Source organism: Marmota monax, unplaced genomic scaffold, assembly GCF_021218885.2.
Source record: "Marmota monax isolate L192 unplaced genomic scaffold, Marmota_monax_Labrador192_F-V1.1 WCK01_AAM20220418_F8-fsc00035, whole genome shotgun sequence".
Classification (NCBI taxonomy): Eukaryota; Metazoa; Chordata; class Mammalia; order Rodentia; family Sciuridae; genus Marmota; species Marmota monax.
In genome coordinates this window covers 10,718,623-10,744,612 of record NW_026691961.1, presented here as the reverse complement: position 1 = coordinate 10,744,612, position 25,990 = coordinate 10,718,623, and the positions used below count along the sequence as shown (strand labels likewise).

General features: G+C 48.8%; 1 protein-coding gene across 3 annotated transcripts in view; it reads left to right on the top strand.

The window, feature by feature from the left end:
• The window catches only part of Srl (sarcalumenin), a 51,583-nt gene that overhangs the window by 14,912 nt on the left and 10,681 nt on the right, over nucleotides 1–25,990 (top strand). The window contains exon 2 of one of the 3 annotated variants that reach the window (XM_046444171.1): nucleotides 23,218–24,561. The exons of the other annotated variants lie outside the window; for them this stretch is intronic. Within the exon in view, the coding sequence (XP_046300127.1) occupies nucleotides 23,218–24,561 (1,344 nt within the window). The remainder of the gene's footprint in view (nucleotides 1–23,217; nucleotides 24,562–25,990) is intronic. 3 annotated transcript variants of the gene reach the window in all.

Below are 25,990 nucleotides of genomic sequence, written 5' to 3'. Positions count from 1 at the left end.
TTTTCATTCCTGTCACCTCAACAGGGCACTCCACCATCCACCATGGGGAGGCTGCTGAAAGAAGGGAGAAGTTCAGGGTCTTGGGGAGAGAGCAGACCCCAGAAGCCCTTCCAGCTCCCTAAAACCATAGCTTCCACCCCTAGCTTGTCACAGTTGAGTGACCCTGTAGGGAAAATCTAGTCCCCCATTTCCCACAAAGAGTCTGGAATGGTAGACCAGGATATACTTATGGATGCATCCCCCTGCAAAAGAGTGACACCTTGCTTGGTGGCCCATGTAATAGAAGTTTAAGAAATGATGATTTTGTCCCATATCTTAGCGTTACAGTGAAGGTCATACAGAAAATCCATGGAAGGCTAGAGCTGAGATTCAGGTCTCTTTGTGCCTTGGCCAATGCTTTTGCCCCCTTATTCCCTTCTGAAGTCCAGATAGGTTCGATTGCATACTACTGGCCATTCGGTACTCACTCTGGTGTGTGGACTGGGAAGGAGCCTGACCTGTGTGGACAAAGAAGGAAGATGGCTGCCTCTGCTTCTGGCTTAAGGAACAAGGACAAGGCTAGATGTTGTGCATCCTGTATGAACATCCATCATGAATGGAGGAGTGGGACAGGGTGGGGCCCACTGCTGTGGGACACTGGGATGGAGCACCCAGGCTTACCTCTCTCTCCTGGGCACATTCCTACTCCAGAAACAAATCCAGATCTCCCATGGCACAGCCCTTGTAGGTAAATGTTGCTTAGATACACAAAGCCCTTCCTTCAAACACCTCGTTGCATTTCATCATTTTAGGGACTCATCCCATATTTATTGGGTTGCTGTTGTTTTCATATATGGGACTAGAGGAATGCAGATAGGTATTCTGTTTTTGGTGGGCTTACAGTTCAGTAGGGACTCTCACTGGAAAAGTGAGGTGGGCTGAAGGAAGGGGACAGGTTATCTTGGACTAAGCAGGTCAGAAAGTAAAGATGAAACTGGGCCTTGAATAAAGTAGGATAAGGACATAGGGAGACATCAGGAAGGGAAATCCACGTAAAGGGAACCGGATGAGGCAACTCATGGAATCAGAAGAATGGGGACCTGAAGAGATCCAGGAAAATGTACCATTGTTCTTTCTTGGATGAGGGTGGGCAGATGGGAGTGAGGCAGCAGGAAATTTATTTGGAAGGTGAGGTTGGGGCGGAAGTGCAAGGCCTTGACTGGTAGGCCAAGAAGGGCAGCTTTATTCTGTGGACAGTGGGTAACCATGGAGGGCTCTGGTAAAATACACAGTTGTTGGTGGAAGGAGCAGGATTAAATGTCTCAGAGAGGATAAGAAGAAACTGATTGGTCAGACATGCCAGGAATTTAAGCAGGGTGGTGGTGTGGACTTGGGCAAGGCTGGGAACAGGGAGAAGGGGGAACCTCAACAGAGAACTGGGGTGGAATCAGATGAACTTCCCAACCTGGTGAGCCAGGGCGGGGAAAGGAGTCCTGACAGGCTTATGTAGGTTACTGGAGAACAATCTTGCCAGAAGAAGACACCATGGAGTGTAAGAGAGAACAGATTCTAAAAGTTTATTTTGGGTTATTTTGAACATCAGGTGCTGGTGGGATGCCTGTATGGGGATTTTTTAGAGTGGTTAGAAAGATGGGACTGGATCCTAGGAGGAAAATCAGACCTGGGAATCTGGACATGAGATTCATTTGGGTAAAGATGAGAGTGAGGCAGAAACGGAAGAAGCTGTTGCAGAGAGAAAAGAATGAGATTTGAAGACTAGTCCTGGAAGAAACTGGACTTAAGGAGTAGGAAGAGGAAGAGGATAATAAATGGATTTTAGAAAGATGGGAGGGAATCCAAGAAGAGACAGTGGCTTGGCAGCTAGGAAAAGGATGTCTCCTAGAGGAAGGGGTGTTCCACAGGATTAAATGTCACAGAGATGTCGAGGAAGAGATGGTGTTGCTTTCGACAACCTGAGGTCACTGACATGTTATAAGGGGTTTAAGAGCAATTAGTGAGGACGTGGAGGCAGACATAAAGGGCTGAACATGGTGGCACAAGACTCTGATCCCAGCAGCTTGGGAGACTGAAACAGGAGGATTACAAGTTCAAAGCCAGCCTCAGCAACTTAGGGATATCTTGTCTCAAAAATGAAATGAAATAAAATAAAAAATAAAATAGGCTGGGAGGGCTGGGGTTGTGGCTCAGTGGTAAAGCCCTTGTCTAGCACATGTGAGGCACTGGGTTTGATCCTTAGCACCATATAAAAATAACTAAAACAAAAGTATTGTGTCCATCTACAACTGAAAAAAGGAGGGTCCTGGGAATGTGGCTGAGTGGTTAAGTGACCTTGGGTTCAATCCTTGATATCCTGCCCCCCCCAAAAAAGACTTAAAAATTCAGTTGAGGGGCTGGGGATGTGGCTCAAGTGGTAGCGCGCTCACCTGGCATGTGTGTGGCCCGGGTTCGATCCTCAGCACCACATACAAACAAAGATGTTGTGTCCGCCGAAAAAAATAAATATTAAAAAAACTTCTCTCTCTCTCTCTCTTTAAAAAAAATTCAGTTGAGTGAGATAAAGACAAGTAACACTCTGCAGAGGTAGAGAAATTTTTCAACACTAGAGAAGTGCTAATGGGCCTGTAGGAAAGGATTTTGTGGAGAGAGAAAGATGGAAGGAAATGAAGAAGAGATGGGAGCCGGGTGACTGAAGGCTCGGAACACTTGAGGAGGGTAGGAAAAGTCAAGGAAGGTCTAATGGGGAACATATCATGACTCTGGGGAGAAGCACTGGGGAGACCTCAGGTGGGCAGCATACGTTAGAGATAGGCTCTGCAGCCCCATGACAGCCAGCAAGCCAAACTAGGGAACATGGGTGTGGATCCTGGTCTACACTGGGGATTTCTCCAGAGGGCATGGAAGGCCATGGAAGGAGGAATGAGTCTAATCTTCTTAAGAATCTTGTGAGGTAGAAAGGGAGACCTCTTGCCCCAAGTTTATGATGTTGAGGCTGAGCCCAGTTCCTGTTATCCACTGCTGGAGGAACCAGGTGATGCCTGAAGGAGGAGGCTGAAGGCGATGCCACGGGTCAGTGTCTCAATCCCTGAATGCTCAGGGGTCTGCCCCCTTTGGCTGACACCTTAGAGTGGAGGGCAAAACTAGCTTCCAGGCTCTGTCGCCTAAGATATGTGTTCAGCTAATGTCTGTTGGTCTACGATGGGTGAGGCACAGTATTTTGACTCCATGGTGATTAGATTTTTAAGTGGAAACTGATGTGGGAGGCACATGCCTGAATTACCCAGAGGCTGACCTTGGCCTTGTTCTTTCTTGTGGGATGGAACACGGGTTCAGCCCTCCTTGGTGTCTTCCTAGTTGTAAGGCCTGTACCCTTCTCATGGCCCAGCAGTGGGGCACCCTAGAGATGAGGCGGGTAAGTGAGAGGAGCACATCGATGGGGGGCTTGTGATTTTCAGGAAATCCTGGCTCCTCAGAGCCCCTGGCCCTGCTCTCATCTGTCTTTTCAGGCAAGCATTGGAACTTGAGCAGCCAGCCTTCAGACTTTGTATCCACTCTGTGTGATCCGTGTGTTTCCTTTGGGTGGCTCCCTTCCCTCCTCAACACTGGCACCTGCCCCATCCTCCCTCCTACTAGCAAGATGTATAGATGAGAACGGCTTGGCTCACTCCGGTGGAGGGCCAGTGGCTCAACAGCTTGCACTATTGCTCTCTCAGATGTTGTTTTAGAGGATCCAGAAGACCTTAGCTCCAGGAGTGCATCTTTAAGGTGGACTTGCCCATTGCTTTGGTGAGCAAGGTTTTACCCAGTTCCTACATCACATCACAGAAGCAATAGGTAAGCCTGAGTGCAAAGGGGCCAAGCTGTGGAGTGGGACTTCCTCCACCTGGTTCCTGAGTGAGTGTGAGTGCTCAGAGAACTGGAGCCATGGCCAGCCCAGCTGTGTAATCTGCCCAGCAATTGGGTTTGCCTAGTGTTTCCCGTCTCCTTATCCCACCCTAGTGTGCTGAGCAGGAGGCAATGGTCTGAACAATTCAGCAAATGGAACAAACTGGATTTAGCTGAGCTTCTGGAGAGTTACTTCTTTCTAGTCTATGTCAGGCTATGCTGTCATGATGTAGAGTTTTTGTTTGTTTGTTTTAAGATACTAGGGGTTGGGGCTGGGGATGTGGCTCAAGCGGTAGCGCGCTCACCTGGCATGCGTGTGGCCTGGGTTTGATCCTCAGCACCACATACAAAATAAATATGTTGTGTCCGCCGAAAAACTAAAAAATAAATATTAAAAAATCTCTTTCTCTCTCAAAAAACAAAAAAAGATACTAGGGATTGAACCCAGAGGCACTTTATCAATGAACTATACCTCCAGCTGCCCCCCCACCCCCACCACCTTTTTTTTTTGGTACTGGGGATTGAACTCAGTGGCCCTTAACCACTGAACCACATCCCCATCCCTTTTTTTTTTTTTTATTTAGAGACAGGGTCTCACTGAGTTGCTTAGGGCCTTGCTAAATTGCTGAGGCTGGCTTCGAATTTGAGATCCTCCTGCTTCAGCCTCCTGAGCCAACTGGGATTACAGGCATGCACTACTGTGCCTGGCTGCAGCCCTTTTTACTTATTTATTTTTTTCTTTTGAAACAGGGTTTTACTAAGTTGCTTAGGGCCTCACTAAGTTGCTGAGGCTGGCCTTGAATTTGAGATCCTCTTGCCTCAGCATCCTGAGCTGCTGGGATTACAGGTGTGTGTCACCAAATCAGACTTGGGGAGTCCTGTCCCGTCTTGTTTCATCCTCTTTTCTCTCCAGCCTGAAGGTGGTTTTACTCACGGACAAGGTCAAAGGCACCCTTGGAGCAGCTATTGCTGAGTTGCCTAGTTACAGAGTTGGGTGGCAGTATCAGAATTGAAGTTCTAGAATTAAATCAGCAGTGGATGTAACTATGTAATTAATAATCAGAATATAATTAAGTTAAGTAATAAAATTAAGTCAGAATTTCATTTAATCAGAATTAGAGTGCCTGAGCTACTAGGAACCCAACCATTCACATCTCCTAGCCCAGGGCCTTATAGTACCTCCTCTCCCTAGCCCTCCAAGTTCCTCCCCAGGTGGTGTGGAAGGAAAGCCACTTGGGCTGCCCTGGGGCTGGTGTGCCTAATGACCTCTTTCTGAGGGCAGCATGAGACCTTCTTGGTGGACCCCTTCCCAGGAGCCTGTGTTTCCTGAGAGTGCTGTGGGGAATTCAGGAAAGCAGGGTGACTAATGCTGCATCTAGTTCCAAATCTGGGGTCAGGAGGATCCTGGTGGAACATTGCCCAGCCAGGGTAGGCTCCCCTGGTTCATTGCAAGGGTGCTAAGAAATAGGAAGAGGCTTTCTCCCTCTCATCTCCTTCCCCCAGGTTCCTTGTCCTACACAGCTTTGAGAACCCTTCCTTTTTCCTTCAGTTCAGAATAAGTGTGGATTATGTGCCAGGCCTCAGGTGCCAAGGGGCTCAGCACAGAGTCCTGGAGAATGGGAGATGTGGCTGTCCTTGGGGAAAAACTCACCCTTTGGTCAGGGAAGCAGAATGGACTTGGATATGAGGTAAGGGTCAGGATGTGATCAGAAAGAAGTATGAGGGTGCAAGGACTGACGTGGATGCTCCAGGAACTTGGGGGAGGTAGAGGAGTGGGGTGTCTGACAGGAGAGGAGGGAAAGGAAAGGCAGATGCATGGTTCCCATAAGGCCCAGCTCTCAGTCCCTTGTCAGCCCGGCAAGATCCTGGCTAGGCCACATGGTGCAGGAAAGAACAGGCTGTGTGTCTCTGCCCCCAGGAGCTGACCTTCTATTTGGGGAGATGACTCGCACTGAAAAAAAATCTAACTAACACCCCCAGCAGCCTACGCATTGATTGGAGTGTAGAGGATGGCTGAGAAAGTTGGACTATCAATTCTGAGGGGACAGGGGCTATGTTTCTGTTTAATTCACTCACAGAGTGGTCCCCCTTGTTTGTGGTTTTGCTTTCCATAGTTTTAGTTACCTGTAATTAACCATGTTCCAAAAATATTAAATGGAAAATTCCAGAAATAAACAATTCATAAGTTTTAAGTATAATAACTTTTCTTATGGCCTATTGTTATAATTGTTCTATTTTTATTAGTTATGTTTATCTCTTACATGTCTTATTTATAAATTAACATTATCATAGGTATGTATGTGTAGGAAAAACAGCAAGTACAGGGTTCTATATTCTCTGTGGTTTCAGGTGTCCACTGGGGGCCTTGGAGCATACCCCCTGCAGATAATGGGGAGTGTTGTACTGTATTGCGAACCCAGCACTGCTCTTGGCCCAGTGAAAGCATTTAACAATGTCTAATGAATGAGCAGATGATTTGCGCAGGCAGCGTCATCTGAAGATGGTGATGGAAGCCAGGAGGTGAGGAAGCTCAGAGGATTGCACTGGCAGGAATGGGATGCAACCAACTCAGGCTAGAATGTGAGGCTCATGTTCAGGGGAGCCAAGGCCACCCTGATGGGTTGGGGCCAGCTGGGAAGGGCCTTGAATGCCTCTCCAAGTGGCTGTCTCCCTAGGCCCTCAGCAGACTCCAGCAGGTTCCCCTTCTGGCTAGTCCCCCCACACCAGGTTCCTCACAGATATTTTTGGATCCTACTAGATCAGGGACTGCAAAACTCTGAGCTCAAGCAGGTGCAGGCAAAATCTGGCCTGGAGTTCTGGATTCACAGGAAGTGGGTTGTGCTGGGAGCTTGACCCAGCACCAAGCCAGGAGAGAACCCTGGGGTTTGTGAGCCCCATCACTCCCTCCACCAATGGGTTGCTGCCAAAACTGCTATCCCTGGTCCTCCTCCAAGGGCCACTGGGTTAGGACCCAGGCCAGCGCAGTTGTCTTGCATAAATTTTCCCTAGATGGCAACAGGTAAAGGAATGGCTTTCTTTGGAAAACATGTTTCCAACGCACATCTGATTTACACTGAGTTTAGGTCCTGGCACCATGTGCCCTACACACCTGCATCCATATCCACGAGAGGCCTTAGCTGATTTGTTGGTTACTCAGTTTTCCCTGCATTTCCGCTCACCTTTATTCCAAGAATCAGGTGGAAGATGACTTATTTTCCTACCATGTATCCAAGGAGATTGAGCACTCACCTTGGACAGGTGACGATCAGGAGAATGAGCTTGGGGACAGCAGTGACTGTATCACAAGTCTGGTGGCAATCTCATCTCTTTCTCCTGTCTTCCTGCCTGGGTTTCCTTTCTGAACTGGTGGGACACCTGTACTTGAGGACAGAGCAAGCACTAGTTTTGTCATAAAATAACCACCAAGTTCCTTACGCTTCTCTGCACCTGTTTCTTTGCTAGTAAAATAGGGATGATAATACTTGCCCTGTTTATGGCATGGAGCTGTTATGTGACTAAAAGAAGAAAATCTTCTTTGATATCAGATATTGTTTAGGGTTAAAAGGGTTTTGACCTTAGTGACATAGTCTTACTGTTGAACATATGCTGCAGCTTGACAGTTGCTGCCAGTTTCATTAAATATCATGAGAGATGAACAACCAGGGGAATCCATCAACATTTCTGCTCCTGTTCAGGACCATTAATATCTTTGGGATTCTCTGTCCTCAAAGAGCTTATAACCCAGGAGGAGGGATAGTCCATGCTCATGAGATGAATAGAAAACCATATAAGGCAGGTGGAATCAAGGGCTAAAAATAAGCAGCTTGAGAGTCCAGAGAAGGGGGAGCAGTTGTTGGAGAGGCTTTGTGGTTGGGGACAGCTTGAGCTGAGTTTCAGAGCATGTGGATACCAGGTGGTAGGGGCAGGGTCTGGGGGCTTTAGAGCCAACAAACACCATCTTAATGTGAGAGCATGTGGGGAAGATTCCATAGGGCCAGGCTTAGATGTTGGTTCTTATATTATTTTCTTGTGGCTGCTGTAATAAGTTGACACAAATTTGTTGACTTAACACAACAAAAATCTAGCCAGGTTCAGTGTTACATGCTTGTAATCCAGCTTTTTGGGAGGCCAAGGCAGGAGGATTGCAAGTTTGAGGCCAGCCTCAGCAACCTAGTGAGACCCGTCTCAAAATTTAAAAAAATAAATAAATAAAAAGGGTTGGGGATGTAGTTCAGTGATGATGTATCTTTTGGTTCAAGCACCAAAACCAAAACCAAACCAACCAACAGAAATCTATTCTCTCACAATTCTAGAGGCCAGAAGTCCAGAATCAAGGTGTTGGCAGGGCTGCACTCACTTTGAAGGCTTTAGGGAGGATCCTTCTTGCTTCTTCCAGCATCTGGTTGCTGTCAGCAATCCTTGGTGTTCCTGGGCTTCTAGACTCTTTGCTTTAGTCTCTGCCTCTCCTTGCCTATGTTATCATGTAAGAACATTGAGGACTTTGGATTTAAGACCCACCCTAATGCACTATGATCTTGTCTTAATTAGTCACATCTACAAAGACCCTATCTCCATATAAGGTCAATTCTCAGGCTCTTGGTGGACAGGAATACTGGGAAGATACCATTCAGCATACTACAGTTCCTTACCCTGGGACCCAGTTGTCTAACAGTTGCTGGCTTTGAATGTTTAGTCTTGTCTTTCTCCTAGGAGACAGTCTTCTGCTGGGCAGAGTTGGCACCTGTTCCCTTGTGCTCCCTGGTCTTACAGCCCCATGGTGGCTCCAGTGGCTAATTTGGAACTAACTCTTCTGACACACCCACAGCAAGTGTTGAATGAATGTATGGACAGCTGACGGGGGCAGAGGATTCCTGAAGCAGCCTCTCTAGCTACAGTAGTCCTGGGGAGGAGGGTGCCTGCCGGGTGCCTCAGCTGCAGATCAGGTTAGAGGGGGCAGATACTGAGGGAGGGAAGGCTGATTCCTGGATGGGAGTGTGATGCAGAGAACAAGGACCAAGAAGACCGAGCTTTCTCCCCTGCCCCCTGCCTGCTGTGCCCCGATCTCTTTTCAGTGGGGATTGAACCCAGGGGCACTTTACAACTGAGCTGCATCCCCAGACCTTTAAATTTTATTATTTTAAAATTTAATTTAAAAAATTTCTTTAGTTGTAGATGAACATCATGTCTTTCTTTCTTTATTTATTTATTTTATGTGGTGCTGAGGATCAAACCCAGTGCTTCACATGTGCTGGGCAAGTGCTCTACCACTAAGCCAAAACCCCAGCTCTTAATTGAGACAGGATTTTGCTAGGTTGCCCAGGTTAGCCTCAAACTTGAGATCCTCCTACCTCAGACTTGCAAGTAGCTAGGATTATGGGGATGTGTCACTGTGCCCAGCTGGGGTTCCCATTCTTTTTTTAAAAAAATATTTTCTTAGTTGTCAATGGACCTTTATTTTATTGATTTATATATGGTGCTGAGAATCGAACCCAGTACCTCACACATGCTATGCAAGTGCTCTACCACTGAGCTACAACCCCAGCCCCTGAGGTTCCCATTCTTACAGCACCTTTCTGCTAGTAGCAGAGGTCCCTCACTGGAAGGGCAGAGTAACAGAATCTTCTTACTGTGGATAGCAGGGTCCCTAAACTGGAGTCTGAGTGTGTGAACAGCTCTGAAAGCAGATTGCTATGGTTCATCTGGTTCTTGGGGAAACGGGATGAGGGGACTGGCCTCCACCTCTTTCCAGCTCAGGGTCTTCAAGCCTTTTCAGAAGTATTCACCAATGATCATGGGGGCCAGTGTCAAGGGGCCCTCCTTAACCTGTTGTTCTGGGCTTTCCTCTGTCTGGCTCTCTCCCACCTTCCTAAACATAGCCGCTGGTTACTTCACATGTCTGGCTGGGCTCCTGCAGTGGACCACCCAAAATGTGCCTTCGTGAGCAGCTACTCAGAGCCCCAGGGATCTGCACCCCCACTCAGGCACTGAGACTTTGCCCGTGTGGTTGGATCTCTCTTGCTGCCTGCTCATCTCCTCCATTCAGATCCTAAAGTCTGTGAGGTGGAGCTGAGTTCAGCGGTTCCATTTTGGTTATCACAGGTGATAGCTGGGACAGCAGCTCTCCCTGAGGTTCATTCATTTGTTCTTCTTGGCTCTTTCTTTCCCTCCCCCTCTCTTCCTTCCTTGTACTTTTCTTGCACTGGGAATTAAGCCCAGGGCTTCACACATGCTAGGCAAGTGCTCTAACACTGAGCTACATCCCCAGCCCTTTCTGAGAACTGGGCTTGGAGGGATTTAGTGACTTGGCCCAAGGACACAGTTTTGAATACTGGTCCTCTCCTGTTTTCTGGAACTCTTTGCCATTGACTTGAGGAAAGATTTTTCATTTTGCTACCATCCATCTATTTATCCATTCATCCACCCTTTTTCCATCCATTCATCCATTCATCTATCTATTCATCCATCCAGCCATCCAAATGGCTGTTCTAGGTGATGGGGATACAACATCCCTGACAGATAAGAAACCAAGTAAGTAAGTTATATAGTTTATTAGTAAGTAAATGTGATGGAGAAACATAAACTACGGAAGGGAATGGGGAAGGCTGATGGGGAAACAATCTTAATGGGGTGGCTAGGAAGGCCTTACAGAGAAGACAGAATCAGAGCAAAGGCTTAGAAGGGGAGGGAGTGTGCCTGCTGGTTGTCTGGGGAGAGTGTGCTTAGCAGAAGGCACATCAAACACAGTGAGGCAGGAGGATTCCTGCCCTGGTCAAGAAAGAATGTGTCTGGGCAGCTGGACAGAGAGGACAAGTTGACTAATCAGAGGAGATGAGGTCACAGGGGACGCAGGGCCAGAGGGTAGGGGCCTCTAGGCCACTATAGGACTTTGGCTTCTCCTTTGCATGAGACAGGAGTTGGTGGAGGACATGCTTGAGGAGTGCTGTTCCCCAGTCACTCTTTTATTATGGGGAGCACACGCAGAGGGCATGGGGAGGGGTGGCTGAGATGGAGCACAGGAGGTGGGCAAGGTAAATGTTTTTCTTTTATGTTTTAGTACTGATGAAACAGGCCCAGAAAAGTTCAGTTACTTACTCCCCCACTGCTGATTAGGGGAGAAAACTTGGGCTCCTGATGCTGATTTCTGCTGGCTCTTTCCTTTTTTCTCTTCCCTTCCTCCTGCAAAGTCCTCAGAGCTGCTCCCCACCATGCCTCACTGGGTATCTCTGCCTGACCTCCAGGGTTATATCAGCAGGTTCTGTCTGCAAAGGCCTCTTTACCGCCTGGCCAGGTTAGCAAGGCTAGCTATTCCTGAACCTGCAGATAGGCCCTACAACTAATGGGCTTCAACTACATTTGGCAACTGTGGCTTTAGAGATGGGGCATGATTTGATATGGGGTCTCAGGGTCAAGGATGGTACATCCTTGTACAGGTGGGTTCCACCCTTTATAACCCATAGGTCTCTGGGAGGATGGGTATAAGTTGATTCCCACGGTCAAGGCCAAAGGTCAGTGATTCTTAAGCTAGATATTAGTGTGTGTGAGGATCACCTGGTAGCTGTTAAAAAGACTCCTGAGGCCTCCTATCTCACCTGAGTGTGGTCCAGATGCTTTGAGGAATTGGCCCAGGAAATGTACTCTTAACTAGGTGCCTTTGTGATCCTTTTGCAACTGGCCCTTGAGTCACCTGGAAAAACGCTTACTGAGAGAGGAAGCTCCTTTTTGTCAGGTGTATCCAGTAGGCACTTATACTTCAGGGATAACTTCCAATCCCCAACTGAACACCTATAATACCCCTGGGGATAGAGGCCATCACATAGGTGACAGGTGCTGTGGGAACCTAGAGCAGACACACCTAACTCAGTACTGAGGGGTCACTGGGTGGCCTCACAGAGGATAAGCTTCAAAGCTGAGCTCAGAAATAGGAGCCAGAATTATCCCAGGCCCAGGCGGGAGCAGGGGGTGCCAGTAGAATTCATACTCTGGTGTTTGGCTAGAAACCCACCCTGAGTGAATTAGGTTCTTTAGAGAACAGTGGTGCAGGCCGAATGGTGTGAATCTCTATGCTCACTACTTTCTCATGACCTGTGGGGATTTGGCATAGCCCTTGTCCTGGAGATGTGCACCTGGAAGGGAAGATAGGACACACATGTACAGCCTCCTTACCCCAAGGTCACAACCGCAGAAGTCAGATCTGTGCCTTGTCACTTTGCTCAATGTGCAAAGTCATGGACTTAGTGAGTTGAGGCCAGAGAAGGCGATCTGTGTGGCCTCAAGTGGTAACAACCAGAGGGCGCTATGAAGAGTGGCAGGGTGGGGGCTGGGAGCATAAGACTGGGCAGGTGGGAACAGGTAAGGCTGGGATCTGTAGGGAGGCAGGAGGCCTTTCCAGGCAGGTAGGCTATCAGGGTACCTTTCATGGGTTGGATTTTGTCTCCTAAAAAGACATATTGAAGTTCTAATCCCAGTACCTTAAAATGTGGCCTTATTTGGAAGTAGGATCATTAGAGATGTTGTTAGTTAAGAATGAGACATTGTGGCTGGGGATATAGTTCAATTGGCAGAGTGCTTGCCTTGCATTCACAAGGCCTTGGGTTAGATCCCCAGCACCACATTTAAAAAAGGGGAAAAAAAAAAAAAAGAATGAGACCCTGCTAGGCTTGGTGGCACAGGCCTGTAATCTTAGCAGCTAGGAAGGCTGAAGCAGGAGGATTGAGGCAGGAGGATCACAAGTTCACGGCCAGCCTCAGTAATTTAGTGCAGCCCTAAGCAACTTAGTGAGACCCTGTCTCAAAATTTAAAAAAGGGCTGGGGGGTATGGTTCAGTGGTAGAGTTCAGTGGGTTTAATCCCCAGTATTCCACCTCTCCCCCACAAAAAACTGCTGGAGAAGGTGGGCGCTACATCCAATATGGTGGTTTTCCTATGGGGAGTGGAGAGATACAACAGATAAGGCCATGTGAAGAAGGAGGCAGAGACAGAGGAAGGTAGCTGTAAGCCAGGGGTGCTGGAAGATGCCAGGAGCTAGAGGCAGGAAGGGCCCTCCCTACAGGATGCAGAGGGAACATGGCCCTGCTGACTCCGTGATTCAGACTTTGGCCTCCAGAACCGTGAGAGAATGGATTTCTATCTTCTGTGGTACTTCATTATGGCAGCCCTAGGAAACTGACACGAGATCAGGTTCAGGCATCAGTGCAGGCATTTGGCTCTTGTCCAGCTGGGGACTGCAGGGACCCTTACGGCAGGCTGGCCTGTTGAGCTCAGAAGTAGCCTTGGGGTGGCTGTGTGTGGCGCTTGGCATTGATGGGGTGGGGAACGGGGGTAGGGCACAGTAGGGCAGGGGTCAGCCTGGGTCACTGAGTGTGGAATGTGCATTTGCTTTACCTCTGTTCTTGGCTTTGACCTTCTCTCTCCAGGGGAACCCCATGGGAACTAGGGAGAAGATGGCCTGCCTTGGCCTTCTGCATGGCTATGGGGTTGCCAAAGGAAAAATATGTAATAGCCCAGGGCTCCCCAGTGGCAAGAACTTCATATGGCTTTGGTACTTGAATAAATGAGATGGGATATAAGAGCCCAGGCTCTTGGTAATACTACACCAGAGAAGGGGACTGCTCTCAGACTTGCCTGCTTATAATATGTCTCCTGAGAAGGAGGATGTCCACAGAGGGAACTTTATAGAAGACCTCAGAGGCCTGGCCTGAAGGGCCTGGGTGAGCCATGGCTCACCCAGGAAAGTGTGTCCTCACATGTTGAGGTTCAGGTGACCAGGCTGCTTGGGCATATAAACTGGAGGCTCTAGTAAGGCTGCTTCCAGGGCAGGCAAGAGATTTCTGGAATGGTTCCCCCTTAAAATGGCCTGAGCATGCTGGATATCTTTGCCAGTGGTATTCCAGGTTCTAGGAGCAAAAATACAGGGAAATGAGAAGAAATGGTGTGAAGCTTTGAGAGTTTGTACTGTTTGCAGAGCACCATGGGTGGGGTCCTTCCTTGGGTGACCAGACTCTGGAGGGGTCTTCTGGTCCCAATTCTGTGGCTTCTGCCTTTGTGAATTCAGGTAAGAACTGATGCCACATGGCTTTCGCTGAACTGATATCCTTTGTCTCCTGGTGATGACCCTAATGAGACCGTTCCCTGCATTCTTCTGGTGACAACAGGACTACCACATACCTTATGGCAAGGGTCAACAGCTTAAATCTCACTCAAATCCTTCCTAAAATCTCCATACAGAGCTGTGCTTAGGGAACTAGCTGGACTTCAAATCCACTCTGGATACCTCTGGCATGGTCCTCCTCAAGTGGCCATCCTTTGGAGAAACAAACAGGAGTGAACGAACAAGTCCAGGAATACCAGGTCCCCTGAATGGGTGAAATGTGACCACTTTAATATTATAAATACCAGGAAGGAAAGGAAGTGCTTGTTTGGGAGCCTGAGTGTGCAAACTGTGGCGAGGAGTCTAGAGACCTGGGGTTTAGGCCTGGCTCTGCCCCTACTCACTGGGTGACTTCTGACATATTATTTTCCTTCCCGGACCTTGTTTCCTCATCTGTGAAATAGAGTGTTGGGCTAGTTAATTTCTAAATTCCCTTCCAGTTTTAGAAGTGTCTAATATAAACATAATCATAAGGATAAAGAATAACATGAGATTTGGGACCATGCATGTTAGGACCCAGGGGTGGAACTCATCTGTTGTGGTTGTGGTGGGACTCTCTGGGGAAGAAAATGGAAAATCTGGCCTCTTGGTGTTTGAACAGTAACACTTCCAGAAAGGTCTGTGGGCCAGGGAGCCCAAGGCAGAACATCTGTATTCTTACTGACCTAGCCTCTGCCCTTAACTTGACTTTCCTCCTTTACCCATTCTGAGAATGGGCAGTTTCTCCCGTCTCTGTGGCAGTTGGGGCAAAAGCTATTATAGACACCTAACTGCCAGAGCGGGCAGTGGCCGTGCTGGGCACTGTTTGCCAGGCATCCTGGTTGTGGTGCTTCCTTTCACCTGGTCTTCCTATCAGCAAGAGCTGCAGGTGGTGGTGGAGGAGAGGGGTAATGTACAGCCATGCAGGCCTGTGTTGATGGCTTCAAAGCCCTGAAAACAGGAGCTCTGATTTCACTTGAGCAGCCTGAGCAAAGCATCCCTCAGGCAGAGCTGGAGCTGCTGGCCCTGTCTCTGAGGCTCACTGTGTGCTCAAGGGCTGACTGTTTTGTTCCTTACTATGAAGATGACAGTGCCTGTGCGGGTATCTCTAGTGTCCTCTCTCCAACTGTGTTGCTATTTTAGAACATCTTGAAGGGCACTTACTTGTTCTCAGCCTTTGGAAGGGCTTTCTTCCATTCTCAGACAGAAGCCTTGGCCATGGGTCTAAATGTCCCCTTGAGTGTGCATTTGTGTTGGGGATGAAGTTCAGGAGCACCTCACTTCAGTGTCTTCATGTAAGAACCTGGAATGTGGGGAGAGGGAAGTGGGAAGTTCCCTCTGGTCATGGATGTTTCTGGGTGATTCAGGACTGACAGAGGCAGTGACCATAGGACTTATCTTTGGGCTCATTAGGATGAGCTCTTGGCCCTGGGAGTGTGGCAGCTCAGGCCCTTTCCTATCCCCAGACCAACGGAAGTCTCAGAAGAGAGCAGCACAGTTCCCAAGTCACCTGTGGCCCCAACCTGAACTGCTGCATTTGATGGCAGAGGAGAAGGAGCTCTACCAAGAAAGACATCCTCTGGTCCCCTGACCAGACCCTCAGGCCCAAAGGGTCAAAAGGAGCAGAGTGAGAGTGAGCTAGCTTGGCTGCTGTTCAACAGTGGTTCTGTTTGGCCACTCAGTGAACTTGGGATTTAGCCAGGAATCTTTCCCCTTCTAGGAAATAATGGTGACACCTGAAACACATTAAATGCTTGTGAACATCACTATATGTTTAAAAAACTCCCAAGGGTGTTGCCAAAGCAGGTATCATTATCTGCATTTTGTTGGTGAATGAAGTTTGATACATTAATGAGCAGCCAAGGTCACACAGCAGGCTGGTAAAACAGCAAGGGCCAGAGCCTCCTGACTTCCAAGTGCATTCAGAGAGGTGAGTCTCTTGACTCCTCAGCCATGAGGCTTGGCAAAGGAAAGCCCTAAGGTGTGGTCCTCTCAATCTAAGACATTTCAGATGTACTTCCCAAGCCGGAGAGTCCAGCAGACTTCCTCCAGCCCAGTGGGCTGGGAATGAAGTGGGTCTGGTTTCATTGCTCCTTTACCTGCACAGCCCAGATGACTCTGACTTTAACTCAAAGCATCTTAGAGGGAGCTGTACTCTTCTGGCTTCAGCAGGTTTCTCCTTGCCTGGCGCCTCAAAATTAAACCATCAGCCCTCTCACATCTCTCCCCACAGATCCCAGGCAGATTCAGTTTCTTTGAGCTGGAGGTGGGGAGGTAGCAGGAGGCCAGCCACCTGCCTCAGTCTGTCTCAGAATCCACCCTACATAGCTTCTTCCTTCCTCCAAAGGGAGGAAATTATTGCCCAGTGAGCTGATCTTGGAAAAACTAGATGCTCAACTGAGTATCCCTTTTAACAATCATCTTACACTGAGCAGGTATGACTTAATGTTTTGCTTCTGGTATTTGCTCTTCAAAAATGAATGAGGCTGGGCATGGTAGCACATGCCTGTAATCCCAGTGGACAGGGAGGCTGAAACCAAGTTCAAACTCAAGTTCAAAGCCAGCCTCAGCAATTTAAGGAGGCCCTAAGTAACTTAGCAAGACCCTGTCTCCAAATTAAAAATTAAAAAAGGTCTGAGGATGTGGCTTAGTGGTTAGGTACTTCTGGGTTTAATCCCCAGTACCATCAACAAAAACAACAACAAAAAGAAGGAGCATTTACACTCATGAATGCCTCCAGGCATTAAAGACAAGCATGGATTAACCCCCCCCCCCCCAGACACACACACATACACACAGGTCATGGGATTTCTAGTAATTTCTCTATGTATTTCTCAAACCAAGAATTCTCAGGAATTGGGGATAGGATGGAAAGTAGTTATTCTGTCAATTCTCTATACTTGAAAGTTAAAGATAATTATGTTGAAATCTTTAACCATCATTTTTATTATTTATTTATTTATTTTTGGGAGTGGTGTTGGGAATTGAACCCAGTGCCTTATGCATAGGCAAGCACTCTCAACTGAGCTATATCCCCAGCCCTATTATTTATTATTTATTTTATTTTTTGGTACTGGGAATTGAACACAGGGGTACTCTACCACTGATCTACATCCCCAGCCCTTTTTATTTTTTGTTTTGAGACAGGGTCTCATTAAGTTGCTGAAATTGACCTTGAACTCACATTTCTCCTGCCTCAGCCTTCTGAGTCACTGGGGTTACAGGTGTGCACCACCACTCCTAGCTAAGGATCAATTTTAAAAGGAGGAATAAGTGGGAAGGCTAACAAGTTGCTGCCCCAAGGCAAATGTGACCCCTCCTATTGGCTGAGTAGAGGTGGTGGTTGGAATGTGGCCCAAGCTGGGACAGCTCCTGAGACTTAGAGATGGTAGGGAGCTGGGTTCTAGAAGCAGCTGTTGCTAGTGAGCAAGCAAGCCCTTCAGCCCTGGGACAAGCACTTCCCAGAGCTTGAGACTTTTGTAAAATCCAACCAGTTGATGTGTGAGACGGTCCCTTTTGACTCCAAATCTCAGGTTTCTCTCTGATTGCTGCCTTTGTCCTGTCCCCTGTGTGAATCATTTTGGGGCTAGAGTCCAGCCAGGGACAAGCTGTCCCAGTGGGATTATACTTGACTTTAGGAACTTGGCCAGGAAGCCAAATAAACCTTCCAAGAATGGCTGCCTCTTTCACTGCACCCTAGTCACCTTTGTCTGGGGAAGAGGTAAAGGCCAAAAGAATGAGCAGTTAGGGTCTCAGTCTTTCCTGTGCTAAGGTGTTGGCTTTTTGGTAAGTTATCTGATGAAGGCTTCATCTAAGAAGTGGAAGAACAAGGGGCCCTGAGTGGTGAACAATCGACTCTGTGGGATAAGGTGGAGAAAGAATGAGACAGCAGAAGAGGCCGGCCTTGCCCAGGAGTGTTCAGAGACAAGACTAGAGAAGGAAGCTACCTCAGCTGCGTGTCTCTGTGTGCGACATGTTCCCAGCCACTCTGGAGTCACAGCCTATGAGAAGCCATTACATGGGTTGAGGGCAGCAGAGGATGACTTGTGACTCCTCTGTGCTCCAAAATTAGGGGTTCTGACCACCTGAGACAGCCAGATCCAGGCATAGAATGAATTTTTCCCTGGGATTTTATTATTAAAGACTTGTTTACATAATTGAGTATGAGTGATGGTCAAAGGGTGTATTTATGTGTGATTTTGAACTCTAGAGTTTCTGTTTGAGTGACTAAGAAGTCATGTGAAAGAATACCTCTGCAGTCTTTGTTAGAAATATCTGCTAAGGAGACTCAGGCAGGCTGGAATGGAATTTGCATTGAAGTGGGCTCAAAACAGGCCAAGAAAACAAATGATCTTGGGTTCTCAGCTATAATCTTCTGATCTCCACTTTCAAATTCCAAATGGCCCCCTTGGTGCTAAGGGAAGTCTTAGAGGAGTCTCAGATGTTGGTGTTCTTTGGAATTACTTTGCAGAACTCACAACTATGCTCTGACTCCATTGCAGAGAACAGGGTCGTGCTTGAAAATTCTGCAGGTATTTCAGTTATCTGTGTGGAGTTTGGTTCCCGGGCAGAGCTCTGCTGGCTTGGCTTGTTGAGCCTGTCCTGTGTCTACTCCTTCATTTCAAGAGAGGTTGATACTCCTTCCTTTTTCTGCCTTAGAGAGCTGGAAGGAGGATCATAGAATAAGAATAGGAAACATGAAGTTCTAGTGAGGGCGATATAGGATTTAACTCAGAGCCTTGCATCTGTGGATGGACAAAGTGAAAAGATACTGTGAGGGAGGCTTTTGGGGGATGTTGGAGAAGTTGGTAAAGAAGAGATAAGAGGAACTTATTTATAGAGAGAGGAAAAGAGCCCTGATTGTCAATCTCCCTCTTCTCTCCCCTTCCTAACAGTGGAGCAGACAGATCCAGGAAGTACCGAGGGGGCGATAACCCTCACCTGTTTCATCTCTGCTCTCCTCAGGCACTTCTGTAGGAGCCTAGCACTTCAAGGGACATGGTTTGTGAGCCACCTGGGGAGCAGAAAGAACTCTAGGCTTTGGAAGCAGGCCGAATCCCAGCTTGACCCTGTCCTCCAGCAAGCCTTTAAAGCTCTCTGGCCAGGGCTTCCTTTTTTCCAGTTGTACTCACCAGGCCCTTGGCAACTCTGCAACACTCTGAGTCTATGGAAAGTGCTTTGGAATGAGTGAGGAGCTGAGGAAACAAAATCAGGGTGTTTGGTTAGTGGTGGAAAGAAGAGAGGAACTGAGTCCAGGGCAACAGCTGAGTCTGTGGGGCTGGTGGGAGAAGCTGAAAGCCCGGCTCCCAAAAAAGGGCTGATGGCGGAGGGGGCATCCAGAGAGGAACAGGACTGGTTTGTGCCATGCTTAGCCTGGATGGGTGGGACTGGCCCAGGACTGGCTTGGGCCTTCTGTGGTTTCTGGGGCTGAGCTGGGGACCCTCTATTCATATGCTCTGACATCAGTGTCCAGGCCTATCTGGGGCTGGAGCTGTTGTGTTGGCAGCAGCACATACAGTATGGTACCTCATGTCCTGGAATGGGCCCAAACTCATTTTCCCAGGACTCAACCCACACAAGGGTCCTCAGTGCCTTCTTACACCTTCTGCTCCAGCTACCAACAGGGGCTGTAGCCAGGGAAAGAGGGAAAGACCTGGCACTGGTCTTGGATCTCAAGAAATTGAGCTGAATGTAATGGGAGGCTCCTTGGGTCTCTGATGTGCACCCCAGGGGAGACTTGGGCCCAATTGCACAGCTGCTTCCTGGGTTGTAATCTCTAGGGACCCAATGACATAGCTTGTTTCATTAAGGGACTGTATTAGAGAAGTTTTTTTTTTAGCTCAGGAAAGAAAGTCACAGGGCATGAAGCTATCACGCTCAGTCTTTTTCACTTCAAATTGTGTAGCAGATGGCCAAGGGCAGCACAGTACTAAGCTGTAAACACCAGGGAAGGGTGTAGACATAAATGTGTGCATACATGCATACACTCAACTTCCTGACCAGGAAGTGGAAACACACAGCGTGAAGGTCATGGCAAGCTAGCGTCATACCCCATTGGGAATCCTCTTACTCTGACAGGGTCAGAGAGTCTTTTGAGAATATCAGAAATGTTACAGGAAGTCAGAACTAAAGTCCATGTGTCTTAGTATCATTGCCACGACTGCCATCATTGTTATTACTACACCACCACCATCACCATCATTATCATCATCACCATCATCACAACCATCATCATCTTCATCATCGTCATCATCAGTCAACAGGAATCTGTGGAAAGGTTCCACAGAGGAGAAGCTTCAACCACTGCTACTACAAGAACAAATGCCAGGCTATGGGAGACCCCTAACCTAGGAGCCCCCAGTAGGTACCCTCCCCATGGGGAGGGCCTAGGAGCACAATCCTTGGGGTGAGGGTTATTTGGCTTAGCAGCTACAGTGGTTCACGATCTTAATGTGTTAGAATTGCTGAAGAATTTTTTTTTTTTTTTAAGTCTGGATGCTGGGGTTACAACAGAGACTGTTTAAATCAGAACCACTGAGGAAGGAGAGGAAGTATGGGACCAAGAACTAGGTGATTCCACCATGCAACTATGTTTCATGGGTGTTATAGACCAGCACCTCTCACACCATAACTGAGGATTTTGTTAAATGCTGACTCTGATCAGTGGGTCCTGGCAAGGGACAGAGAGCTGTCTCCAGCAAGCTCCCAGGTGATGCTGAGGCAGCTGGTCCCAGACCACACTTTGAAAAGTGAGAACCCTGCTCAGAGGTTGGGCCATCTCCTCACAACTCTGAAGTCAAATGGCCCCAGCTAGTTATTAGCTATGTGACATTGGTGAGGTCCTCAGTGTCTGGTTCCGACCTCATTTATAAAACGGGGCTTCAAGTAATACTTGTTTTCCAGAAGCAAGTAAGAGTAAGTAAAATCAGTGAGATTAAGGAAGTTCATGCTTTCTATTGCCTTACCCTGAATAATTATAAAAGCATATCTCACCTTGTGTATATTATATGTCTTGCTGCTTGGAGGACTACCAGTCTTTCCTTGGGCTAAAGCAAATTCCTGCCATGGATTCTTCTCCAGGCTAGGGGTTAGGAAACTAGAGGTGCAGGGGCAGAATCAGTACTTAGAGGGAGTGGAAGTACTTAGGTGGTAATGAAAGCATTTTTCCCCCCGGTACTAGGAATTGAACCTAGGGTGTCATGCATATTAGTCAAACATTGTACCACTGGATTATATCCCCAGCCCCTCAGCCTCCATTTAAAAAAAATTTCCTTTTTAGTTGTAGATGGACAAAATATCTTTATTTTATTTATTTACTTTTATTCAGTGCTGAGGATCGGACCTAGTGCCTCACACATGCTAGGCAAGCACTTTACCACTGAGCAATTACCCAACAAGCCCCCATTTTAAAGTATTTTATTTTGAGACAGGGTTTTGTGAAATTGACTATGACCTTGCACTTGCAATCCTCATGCCTCAGTCTCCTGAGTAACTGGGATTTGCAGGCGTGGGCCACCACATCTTGCTATGAAAGAAAATTTAAATGAGTAACATCTAGCATCCCACCCTATCCACCCCCCACCACCGCCACCAACTAAGGGATCTTACTTGTACCTGTATGTAACCTCTTTTAGCACTTTCTATGGGTCAGCCTGTGACCTGGGAGTACAGAATTAAGACATGGTTTCTACCATCCATGAGCAGTCTGGAGCATGAACCAAGAGGGAAGGCACCTTCAGGAAGGGACTGAAGTCACTCTGGAAAGGGGTTTCCTGTGCCCGCTGAATATATCACAGACCAGGAGTTGGCAGTTCTGGGTTTTTTACCCCTTAGTCACCTGGTAGCCACATGTCTGGGGCAGGTCAAAGACCATCTACTAATTTGGCCCTAAAATTTGTCTGGCAGTAATGAAGGAAGTTAAATGTGGTCATGTTTGTGAAAGTGCTTGCAGAAAACTTTATATATTAGTATAGGGCTCCTTTGTTATAAAAAATCCCAAAGCTTTCCATCCTTCTGAATTTCATGTAGGCTGCATAAAGGGACTAATGAGAAAATCTCCCTTCCTGACCCTGGAGGCTGCCCCAGCTTTCTGAGAACCAGGGAGAGGGTACTCTGAGGCTGAAAGACTTTTCTTTATGGGACACAGAGATGGGAGCACCAGGCTTGGCCTGAGATGAGAGAAGGGTGTCTATACCCAGCAGAGGGGTGGGGAGAAAGAGGCCTTGAGAGTCAAGGGAATTGGGGTTGTCTCAGCCACCTCAAGGTGAGTTATATGCAGTCCCCTGATCCCCATAAGCCTGCACTGTCCTCCTATGGTGGGGCCTCCTCTTCAAACAGATCTCAGTCTGGGCAGGAGGGGCAAAAGGAATAGGCCCAACCCTTGCTTCCCACCCCATTTTCCAAAATTATTAAACTTGACCTTTGGCAGCAGTCTCTGGCACAGACTGGGCTCCTGTATGCTCTCTCCTGCTCCCTCTTATGCCCTCCCTCTCTGGGTAAAGCTACAGGCCCTTAGAAGGGGATCCCCTTAGAAGGGGTTGGCTGAGGCCACTGGGAAGCCCAGGCCTGCCTGTTTTGGATATCTCCTCTTTAGTCCCTGTCCCCTCTAATCTAAGGTAGTGAGGCCAGCAAATGCCTGCCATTAAGGGGACAGAGTTAGATGTGTGACTTAATAAGGTTGAGAGCCACAAGTAATCCCCTAAGTACTTTGCCATGTAACCTAAGATTATCTGGCCTGCAAACACCTGTTTTCACCCCTTTGCTGATAGCAGTATAAAAAGCATGCTGGTTAATGACTCTAGGAACTGACCAGGGGTGGAATGTACAAACATTGTCCTATCTTGGAAGTGTCTCCTCGTGAGCCAGGTGGCACGTGCCTGTCAGCAAGGTTGAAGAAGGACTGTAAGGGCTCACCCAAGTTTCCAACCATTGTAATCATCAGGACCTAATGGGGACTCGAAGGTCGGGGATAGGTCTTTGGGGCTCTTGGGGTAGTATATCATCTAACTCACTTAGTGATGGACGATGGGTCAGTCCACTAACATCTTGGGATGGAGGCAGGTGATCATGACAACCTGGGGAGGGAGGCATAACCCTGCATACCAGGCACACGCCATATTCCCATCAGCGGGAGCTAGATTCTTGTAGACTCTTGAGAAGCAGAGCAAGTGCCAACCCCGTGAACTGACCAATCATGTTCTAATCATTTAGAACTGCAAGTCCCTGCTTCGGGTGGCACAGAAGATGTTGGCAATTTGTTGGAGAATCATTTCTCTGCTGGAGACGCAAGTCTAGAGGAAAAAGAAAGGGCGCTTAATGCAGATGCGGCCCCTGGAGACAAGAATCTGCTCCTTCACTACCCAGACCACAGGGAGGCTGAGAGCTCGGAGCAGACCGCCACCGGGGCCCCTCCTGCTGACACTGGCCCAGGCCCCGAGCCAGAAGCCAGCCTCTCCAATGCCTCAGCCTCAGAGTCAGCTCCACCTGGGGATGCTACAGGGACTGGGGAGGAAGAGAAGGGGCCACCAGTGGCAGGCACCCTCCTTCCAGGAGGGGATGAGGGTCCCGTGGAAGAGGAGAGACCAGAGCTCAGTTTGGGAGAGGGACCAGGAGAGGAAGAGGCTGGGCTGGGGCACCCCACTTTGGGAACTTCCAGTGGGGAGGCAGAAGGACAGGAGGAGAGTGACAAGGAAGCCAGGGGATTCCTAGGAGACAGCTCCATGCAGGGAACAGTATCAGGGGTGACAGAGCCTGAAGCCTTGGGGGCCTCTCCTAGGGGAGAGGATAAAGAGGTCCACACCCCAGAGGCAGAAGGCAAGGGCAGCCCAGGGCCTGATCACCAGCTGGTAGAGCCAAATGGAGCCCCCATCACCACATCTGCTGGAGAAGAGTCAGAGAATGACAAGGACACAGAAGCTGGAGAGGGGGCTGAGGACCAGCCACAGCCCCAGGCCGATGATGCCCTGGAGGCAGAAGGCGAGGGCATCCCAGAGCCTGACCACCCACCAGCAGAGCTAGATGGAATCCCTGTGGCCACACCTATGGGAGTAGAGTTGGAGGCTGAACTGGACACAGAAGCCGGGGAGGGGTCCAAGAACCTGGGGGAACCCAGCCTCAGCCAGGAGGCTGGCCTAGCCACAGAGGCCAGTGAAGAGTCTGGGGGTGCCCAGAGCTCCAGCACCGGGGAGACCCAGGAGGACCTTCCCCCTGAGGGCTGGGCACCAGGGATGCCTGAGGAGGAGCCAGATGAGGCCTCCTCTGAAGAAGAGGGTGGTGAAGAAGGTGAAAGTGAGGAAGAAGGAGGAGTTCCATCCAAAGAAGAGTCTGGAGAAGACAGTGGCGATGGGGCTAGCTCAGAAGAGGAGGGGGGCACCTCCCAGGAGTCTGGGGAGCCCCAGGAAGCAGCAGGAGCCACGAACTCTGGGCAGGAAGGGGCCCAGCTTGGCACAGAGGAATTAAATACAGGGTCTGAGGGTGGTGAGGCCCAGGACTCTGATGCAGAAGAGCCGGAAGAGGGACATCAGGGGAGGGGGAATCCTGTAATTGCTCCTCAGGGTAGGAATTGATTCCTTAAGGCAACCCCAGAACCTTGGGCAGTTCCATTCTTCATGGAAGTCTTGTATAGGACAGGACAATCAGGGATGGGATATGTGGGAGAGTCCCTAGGTAGTTGTGGGTTTGCCAGGTAGGGCCTGTTCGGGGTACCAGCCTGGGGAGGTATCCTCTGTCTTCTCCAGTGTGGGGGGACTGAGCAAGAAGGTCCAGAGGGACTTGGCCATTTCCGAGTCTGGCTCTCTGAACCCCTCCTTTAGGGTTGCTAGATGGACCAGTGCCTTGAGGACAAGGCATAAGAGGACTGATGGCAGGGAATGAGGCCCCAAGTCCGGCTGGTGAAGCAATGTGCAGTGAGTTGGAGGGCGGTTGGGAACCACTAAAGTGATCGCCTTGTGAACTAGTTCCTGGGTCTCCACTTGAACACCTCCTGTAGGAGGAATGGGAACTGCGACCAAGAGGCCAGGATCACAGAATGAGAACTTGGGCTGACTATGGCCACTGATGTCCCTGAAACGTCCACCTGGAGTAGAGTAGCCCTCAAAGGACTAAGGAATAGGAAGGGAGGGCATAGGGCAGGGACGAAGCTATTGGGCAGTGATGCTAGGACCCTCAGGATCCTCAGTCCTCATTCCCCATGACCGCGAGTAGAACAGAAGCTGGGCTTTCGGGGTGGAGGTTGGGGTCAGGTGTTCACTTTCCCAGACAGCTTCACACAGGTTTCCTTGCAGAACTTAATGTATATACTCTGTCAAGTGCTTATATTCTCTGTAAGTGGTGGGCCTGCAAGCAGTAAGCACCTTCCTATTCCCTGTCTTCCCTTCTGGAGACGCATGGGTTTGAACTCAGATACTGCATGACGCATATGGATACTGGTCTCCCTCTGCCCCACAGATCCAAGTCTACCTGCTCCTAATCTGAGACCCTCTGAGCAGGTGGCCTGGCTAAAAAGGTTGTGACCTTAGAGGCCTAGGGAGGTGAGCAGCCTGTGCCCTGGAGCTAGCTGGTGGTGGGCATGGCCATCTGTTTTTTGCTTAGGGTCCAGAGGGACCTGGACCCTAAACACACACACACACACACACACACACACACACACACACCCCAGACACGGCAGTGGCCTTCTACCCATTCTCCTGCCAGTGTGATCCTGATAACTCATTTGTTCTGTCAGTTGTCTGAATGGCTCCCGCTGCCTTGAATGAAATGCAAACCCCCATGGTGGCCTTTAAGGCCCCTGTGGACCTCTTCAGCTCCCCAGCACCCAGGTCCCCTTCTCTGTGACCGGCTATAGACTGCTTCTCTGCATCTTGCTAAACAATTCCTATATGGTCCTTCATAGAAACTCCTCTCTCTTTACTAATTAACCCCTTCTTAGCTGCAGACCTCAAGGGAGACTCCTCTGACTCCCTGCTAAGGCTGTAGGCACAGCCCT